This window comes from Doryrhamphus excisus, linkage group LG10 (genome assembly GCF_037039965.1).
Source record: "Doryrhamphus excisus strain RoL-2023G ecotype Guam linkage group LG10, RoL_Dexc_Guam_v1.1, whole genome shotgun sequence".
Taxonomy (NCBI): Eukaryota; Metazoa; Chordata; class Actinopteri; order Syngnathiformes; family Syngnathidae; genus Doryrhamphus; species Doryrhamphus excisus.
Window position 1 is genome coordinate 8,664,254 of NC_136366.1, and position 8,289 is coordinate 8,672,542.

At 42.3% G+C, this 8,289-nt stretch overlaps 2 protein-coding genes across 3 annotated transcripts; both read right to left on the minus strand.

The window, feature by feature from the left end:
- Positions 1–556: 556 nt before the first annotated feature.
- Positions 557–3,109, minus strand: exosc2 (exosome component 2). The gene is made up of 9 exons (XM_058055107.2): positions 2,928–3,109; positions 2,678–2,779; positions 1,928–1,973; positions 1,778–1,867; positions 1,643–1,708; positions 1,497–1,565; positions 1,227–1,403; positions 1,025–1,153; positions 557–825 (listed from the first exon to the last, which is right to left on the minus strand). The coding sequence occupies exons 1-9, from the start codon at positions 3,047–3,049 to the stop codon at positions 745–747; spliced, it is 882 nt and encodes a 293-aa protein (XP_057911090.2). The 5' UTR covers positions 3,050–3,109; the 3' UTR covers positions 557–744.
- Positions 3,110–3,308: 199 nt separating this feature from the next.
- On the minus strand, positions 3,309–8,170 carry oacyl (O-acyltransferase like). Of its 2 annotated transcripts, XM_058061576.2 has the most exons (15): positions 8,014–8,170; positions 7,166–7,299; positions 7,009–7,087; positions 6,794–6,929; positions 6,521–6,717; positions 6,177–6,392; positions 6,014–6,116; positions 5,607–5,708; positions 5,359–5,524; positions 5,207–5,286; positions 5,007–5,117; positions 4,191–4,314; positions 3,927–4,113; positions 3,504–3,646; positions 3,309–3,440 (listed from the first exon to the last, which is right to left on the minus strand). In XM_058061576.2, the coding sequence occupies exons 1-15, from the start codon at positions 8,168–8,170 to the stop codon at positions 3,336–3,338; spliced, it is 2,040 nt and encodes a 679-aa protein (XP_057917559.2). In that variant the 3' UTR covers positions 3,309–3,335. The 2 variants fall into 2 exon arrangements, with proteins under 2 accessions (XP_057917559.2, XP_078650506.1); XM_078794380.1 differs by having other exon boundaries at positions 6,014–6,392; positions 8,010–8,148.
- Positions 8,171–8,289: the final 119 nt, after the last annotated feature.

An 8,289-nucleotide genomic window follows, 5' to 3' on the forward strand; every position in this document is an offset into this window, starting at 1 on the left:
GCGTGTGACGTCACATGCGTGCGTGGGCTAGTAGTGCCAGAAACAGGAAGTTGGGAGTGCAGACTTGGGTTGGGGGATACTACACATTTTGGAGTCGACTCGATATCAAGTAAATACAGGTTCAATATTGACGATACCAATGCTTTTTTTTAATCAAGATTGTCAAAACCCTTGAATGATTTTGCCTTCAATTTGTGGATCATAGTTATAATCACAATACAACACAGCAGTTTATATGTATACACATTCTAACCATAGTAAACAATTTAACAGTACTGCAGTCACTTTTAAAATTTGAACCTGTACTTTTACTCAAGTGTAGTCTACTTTGTGTGTGCCTGCAAAAACTGGAAACTGGCAAGACAACCACCTTTGGCTAAATTCTGCAAGAAGATAATTGTTTTACCCTTTTAATTCTTAAAGATTTTTACCTAGTTCAACCATTCCTTGTTTTTTTTTTTACTTTATTACAATATTCTAGTACTATTAACATAGAAAAGAGTCTGGCTGCTTAGTATGAGAGTATATATCAAGTGTGCAATGAGAAGTACTGAAAATTCAAACATTTATTGTACAAATTATGTTTACATTTTTACAAAAGCATACAATTACAAAAAGTTACATTTTTGGATGTTGAACAGCACAACGAAATAAAAGAAGGGAGCATCTAACAAAGGGTGAAATGTTCCGTTACGTTGATTTGGTCAGGGTATGACTCAGCTGCTGGTGTGGATGACACTCTATTTAACCTTCCTGTGCAATCAGCTTCTGCTGTGTCAGCATTACAATCTCCTCCATCACTTCTGGTTTCAAGATGTCCTTCACCTGCAAAGACACACAATGCTCTGTAATGTATATATCATGCCAGACAGCAGTACTTCTGCTTAGCTACAGAACAAATATAGCATTTAGGAGAAGCATCTTTTGACTTGAGTAGTTTTCCCAGTGTTTCTGCAGTTTGGCCACTAGATGACGCCATTGAGCCCTACAACAAAGCAAAAGCATACCTCTAAAAGCTTCCTACCTGGTGTTGAAGTGAAGATTCATAGCAGTAGAGAACACTGGTGTCGTAAAGGAGGACCTTGTGTGCAGCCAAAGCCAGCAAGCAGTTCCTCAGCCGCGAGATCACCTCACGATCAGATAAACTGACAGGCTGTGAAGGCGGACACAAACCAGACATGAAGACACACAGCTCAATAAATACAGAAGACATAATCATGTATCACCTCCAGGCTGGTGTAGAAGCCTCCAGCCTCCTCCTCCTGTTGTCCCGGTGTGGGATAGAGCCACACAAAGCCATTATTACCAAGAATGACGGAGGCCCCGCACGGGAGGTTGTGGAAATGTGTTTTTTGACGCTTGATGAGGGATGGAGAAAGCTGCACAAGGACTCCCTGACCCAGCTGCAATAAAATAAGTGCGCATTATCATTCTGGACGCATCCTTCCGGGTGTGATCCAAGTCACTTTAATTATCATCACATCAGTAGGACTTACTTTGCCGTACTTTAAGCTGCGAGTGTGAAGTGACAAAGCTCCATCTGAGAAGACCGACTGCACCTCTGCCTAAAAACACACACAGAGAAGTGAGAAATTAATAAAAATATGAAAGAAATACTGCAAACCTGCCACAGAAGCCATACACTGATGAGGTCGCCCTCTTGGAGATATTCTCTCATGGTGAGCTCGTCTTCTGCTGATCTTCTCCTCTGTAAAACACCAAAACATCTTCAAGTCGGGTCCCATTGGAAAACATCGGAGGCATTTTTCCATTTTACCAGCTCTCCTCCGGGTAGATTGACAGAGGACAACAAGAGAACGGAGTCCAGTCGGGAGTTTGTCTCCACCTTCCATCGCTTCTGCTGCACCTAGGAAAGTACCCAGTGTTCAGTCAGTGTCCTCAGACAGTAAATACGATCTGATCTTACCTCTGTGATCCTGCCAACCACCACATCACCGACCTCACCATTAAACCTGTAATCCAACAAAAATACAGTCAAATACATGGTTATGGTTTAATTTCATTTGAACATGCATCAGATTACAATTGAATGCATCACATAATCAGTTCACAGTTCCACATGTCCAAAAGGAGTAGGAAGAAGCAAAGCTTATTAAATCCTACCCCTCCATCTGGTACTTTTACAATCAGTAACTGTTACATTTGTTCACTTCCTGCTTTTCCTAAGCCAAGTACAAGTTGATATGACCATCCAATGACATAATGGGAACCATAGTAAGTGTCAATATAGTGATATATATAGCACATCATGACTGGTTCAAGACTCTTCATCCTTGTATTTAGCAAACAACTGCTTGTATTGTTTCTTGGATTGGCTCATCGTTGTGCACTGTTTAAGGGTCTTACTCAATCCATTCCAATGTTTGATTCCACATACTGAAATGCTATGGCTTTTTAACGTAGTCCTAGCATGTTTTAGTCTTTTTAGACAAGATGGCAAGAAGAAAGATGCCAATATGAAAAGGTTACTTTTTCTTTAGATTTTTCTAAATGCTCGGCCGTAGAAATGGTTTGCTCTACTAACGTCCACCGTCTGTTACAATTAATTGTGATTGCAGCATATTTACTTTGTGTGTGTTTCTGGCTTTGGATCATTTGCGTGTGTGTCTGACGAGATCGGATATTTGCGTTTGCCCCCATCGGCCACCGTACTTGCCTGGTCTTGAGTGGTCTCACACAGATTAGCTTGTCTACTCGCTGCACCTCTCCAGCCACAGAAGCGGTCAGTTTGTCCTCATCGACATAAGTACCATGGCCCCTGAGATGAATTATCATTTTATAAATCTTAGTACCGTATATGTCTCACCTTTTTAACATTGCCATACATACAGTAGATGCTAGCGTACATGGCGACGCTACAACATGCAGACAGCTAGCACGGATATTGAACAAAAACACCAACCCACCTCATAAAACCGCAGTCTGAAGTGATCACATCACCAGGCACGACTAAATCTCTCCTGTCTCCGTTAGAAAGTGACAAAGAGACGGTTTTTCTAATTTCGGGTAATCTCATGTCAGCCGCCATGCTGTTATGTGGAGCTTTTCTTCTTCTTAGTTTTTATGGTGTTATTTACAAATAGGTTGCCAACTAGTGGTCGGGCGGAGAATTGCAATGTTCAGTCACATCAAAAGTGGCGTTTCTTGTAATTGCCAGGTCCTACTGCGGCCGGCTGTTTTTTCCGTATGTCGTGCATCTACTATGTTTCACTGAAAATTATTATGTGTTTTTTACGTAATCAACACAAAATTCCACAAGACAAACCAGGAAAAGTAAAATACTTCCAGCAGGCTCAATTGATTTAATTGTGTCTCTATTTCCGATTCCATTTTAGGAGAACGTAGGGCTTCTCAACCAGCATGGTTAAAACAAAGCTTGTCGCTATGGTGAGCACCACGTGTCCCAGGAACAGGTACATCTAAAAAGCACAAAAAGTAGAATAAATGCACAGTGAAAAGGCACAGAGTAATTCAGGACTTACAAAGTTGATGTCTGAGTAGTGAATGGGCGTCTCTTGTAGACCAATGTAGAGGAGGATGAAAACGGGATGTACCAGGTAGCAGGCAAAACTTATGTTGGCGAGAGGAACCCAGAGACCCAACGATAACGCACTATGGATCAAACCTAAGGAAGGTTATGGAGAATGACGATCAAAATTGGAGTACATTAACACGATGTTTGGGTCATGCGTTCAGTCCAAAACGACCAAGAGGTTAACGTGTTGGCCTCATAGTCAGGAGATGCAGGTGAAACATTCACATTCATTGAAGACGTGATCCTTGAGGTGGATCTACCCTGCCTCTTCCCATATAGTCACCTGGCATAGGCTCCAGCTCGCCTGTGACTCTAATGAAGACAAGGAGCATAGAAAATGGATGGATGGCCTGTTTAGGCCAGTATTTACCCCCATAACCCTCCTCACAGGCCAGTATGATCCAGGTGATAGCCAGAGCCCAGACTGGTCTGTGCAGTCCCTGGTAGAGCGCATGTGGCACAGAGGGGTGCACCGGGTTACCCCTGAGGACATAAGCCATTCCGACCAGCCCCACCAAGACGGACAGACAGCACAACCAACCAAGCACCGCCTGCCACTGGAGCAATAATACAAGCATGTTAGTGGAACTGCATTTACTTGTGCATCATCGTGATATAGCGACATAAACACTACCTTGTGTTTTAAGAGCTGGCCTTTTTTGCAGGTCAAGTATATTCCGGTGAAAATTCCTATTAAAAATGGTCCATATCTGGTGTGGGGCTTCACATAATAATACAAGACATAATTCTCTGATGTCCTGCAAAATAGATAAAAAAACATTTTTAATGTATAAAGTATTAAATTACAGGATCTTTGGATTTAAAGAAGCAAAAATAATTTGTACAAAAGAAAGTACAGGGTCAGATGTTAGGAGATTAAAGTTCTAATGTCATGTTCCTAAGTTGTAATTTGTGACTTTATTATTTCTTTCTTCTTATAATTCGACTTTATTCTTGTAAAATGATCATATTCCTTATTCATTCATTTTCTACCGCTTATCCTCACGAGGGTCGCGGGGATGCTGGAGCCTATCCCAGCTGTCTTTGGGCGAGAGGCGGGGTACACCCTGGACTGGTGGGCAGCCAATCACAGGGCACATATAGACAAACAACCATTCACACTCACATTCATACCTATGGACAATTTGGAGTCACCAATTAACCTAGCATGTTTTTGGAATGTGGGAGGAAACTGGAGTCCCCGGAGAAAACCCACGCATGCACGGAGAGAACATGCAAACTCCACACAGAGATGGCCGAGGGTGGGATTGAACTCAGGTCTCCGAGCTGTGAGGTCTGTGCGCTAACCACTCGACAGTCGTGCAGCCCCTTATTCAGATTCATCTTGTCAAATTCCAATTTTTTCCAATTAATTCTTCTTATGACGTCTCCCTTTGGAGATGAACTTCCCTGTATAAGCGATGGACTCCAAAGCTGTTTGAGGTCTTACAGTGTAGAAGGCTGGAAGACCGGTAGCCGCAGGAGTCCCGTGACAACAGAGCTAGCCAACATGGTCATCAACAGCAGGCCTCCTGCTACCACGGTAAAGGCACATCTGTTCCTGTTGGAGGATGCAACAAGGCTATTGAGCTATTATTAAGTCATCGGTCTGGACTTCATCCTTCTAAACATGACTGGATTTTGACATACATTCTGTAGAAGTACACCAGCAGAGGAGTGGTGGCATAACACTGGAAGTCCAAAGAGAGGTACCAAGTCCAAGGGACACACTGTAGGGGTTTCGGTTGTAGCATAAACAACTATTGCGATACAAAAGCAGAAGCTAAGAATGAGCGACTTACTATCTCATGGACTGGCAGTAGATTACTGATCAGCAGCAAGTTCCCCCACCAGTACGTTTTACAATCCATCAAGTTGTCTATGAATGGAAACCAGTAAGGACCCCAGTGGATCACAGATATAAGTCCAACGGTGAGACACATTACGAAGAGATGCAGTGGCTGGATCCTGTCACGGAGATGGACAAAAGCAGTTGACATGTTCTGGTTTTGTAAAGACAAACTTTCCACGCACTTCACAAAGAGATAACCTTTTAAACCTCCGGAACAGGTAGCCCATCACCAGACTTGGACTCAGTTTATCTTCAGCTCTTTGTATGGAGACCAGTAGGGACCTGGCGCTAAGCAGACCCCTGAAACACAGATACTGCTTTTGAGGTGAGGTTGATTAGACTGCTGCAAAGTTGAAAATACACTCAAAGACCGCGGTAAGGTAGTATTTGGTTACACTCTTAAAAATGTTGGGTTAAAAACAACCCAATATGGGTTTTCCCAACCCAGCGCTGGTTAAATATTGGGCCAACCTAGCGTTGGGTTATTTTAAGTGTTTGCAGTGTTTGCAGATAAAGAGTTTTTGGGATGGTAGGAAACTCAAGGTACAGTTCCCAAAGTTGGTCAGTAGGAATGCATTTTTTGGAATTTCCCGAATAAGTCTTACCCCAGCAGAAGAAAGGTGTCTACAGCCAGAAAAACCGGTCCACTGAATGAAAACACATACAGAGGACTTCTTTCGACCGTTTTCTTCCAGTCTTTGTAGTTATCTGCAGATGACACAATTGAAAAAGTTTCTTCTTGTATGAGAAGGTGTAGCCTGCTCGTACCTAAGTTGTTTATCACAGGGAACTGTGCAGAATGGCCGCACATGATCCATAACAGGCTGAGGACACGGATGCCGTTCAAGGAGGAGTAGTCTCCTTCGGGGAGCCTTGTGGAGGATGTGCTGACGATACCCCGACTGGTCGTCTGAAGGGAGAAGGCTTGGAGACACTGGAAGACACGGCTCTGAGGAAAACACGAAGATCCACGGTTGATGGTGTCTGAGGAATAGATACAAAATACAAAAACTATTTTTATGCAAGTTGTCTAATAGATTGTAAATGCCTTACACAAAAAAACCTGAGAAGTTACAAATTGTCTAAGGAAAAACCCATTCTTTTGTACTTACCAGAGTCCTCCATTTGGCTAACATTTATTTCTCCACTAGTGGAACTATTAGTCTTCATAGTCCCGTACAGATTGAGGTTGTGGTTTAAACAGGTGGACTCTATACTTGGCATGATGGCTCTGTTCCGTTGCCATCTAATTGTAGCGCTGACCAGAGTTGCTGCGAGAGGAATTGCTATCATTACGCAACAAACAAACCTGTGAGAGAAACAGCCTTTGGTTTAGTAGGTTAGCATTGATAATAAATAGTTGAACACTTAATAGGATTTCTTACAGGCATGTGATATCTGCTGCGTCAGGGTTAACGGTCTTTGACAGGCAATGTATCATGATCACCTCCTGGGTGGACTCATTGACCAAGATAGCAGGTAAAGGAGGAATGAGCGACATGTGGCCATACTTGAATGTATCTGTTCGAGTGAGGCAGAACACATGTTGGACTGTAGGTGCAATATTGTTATGAATACAAAACATTTCAAAATCACTGACCGTACAGTACCAACGTTTGTACCTCCTCTTCATGACAAGAATCAGGAACACAGATACCAACAAAATATTGGATTGTTCCCTGAGAAAGTAAAATAAATATAAATATTTTCCCCATCACTTGTACATTTAATGCTGTGTAGTTTTGAATTGTCCTGACCTGCATGAGGAACACTTGACAGTACTGTCCAGAGAAGGTCAGACTCTGGGCAGACCGACACTGCTGCAGAAGGCCGGGCCGGTTGACAGAACCTCCGTCAACATTACTACCCATCTTTCCAAAAGAATCATACACTGCCAATGCACAGCAGAATAAAGGTAATAAATAATATCACACTGTAAACACATACAATACTGTGGAGGGTTTGTCGCCATCTGTTGGCCATTGCAGTAACTGCAGCTGTGGTTATACTTCACTACCCGAGTGAGAACATCGTTTTAACTTGTTTTCGTTGGATACAAGCTAACAAGAAATGAATGTCGAAGTGTGTTTAAACTATTAATGTGGCTATAATTTGCTGATACAGTTCGGTTACAGGTTGTCATTGAAAAATGACTAGAAATTTCTATTTTTAGATGACCAGTTATGGTTAGGGCTAGCTTAAAAGATGAAGGTGTGCTTGTTTGCTACACCCGCATAGTTAGCGATCATGTTTACCCCGCATCAAGTCTTCATCCGGCGGATAAAACGAGCATCTCGATAAATCTCATTGGGAAAATGGCGCCAATTGACGTATTGGACGACTGTAAACCGTGGAAAAACTCATGAACACAAAATGACAAACGGATATAAACGCATATAAACTCTGTAATGCCGTAAAATGTTTATGTTAACAATAAGGGGAAAACAAATAAACCCACTGAAGATAAGGTGAGTCAAGCAATGCTATGTCTACATTGATTTGCATTGTATTATTTATCCAGTTTAAGAAGAAATTATCCAAGTGTAAAACATCTTCCATTTTAAGTTAAATGGCTAAAACCAAACACAATGGTACATTGACTTACTGAGAACTGCATATTCCTTGGGCCTGTCCTGGTTTATTTCCCAAAGGAAAGTACTGGTATCCGTCATACATTGTTCGGACACTGCCAAGGCCTGTGTTCTATTCCAATCTGTACTTAGACCTGCTAAAAGACACAACCTCACCCAACTCAGGGCCATGATAGAAGTGACTGCATTGTTTTTTAGGAGCGAGGATTTAAATAACACCTTGCTTGGGTTTAATTAGGCTGGGCGGGATTGAAGAAGTACCTTAGCAACTGTGACGAATCGTCTCCAAA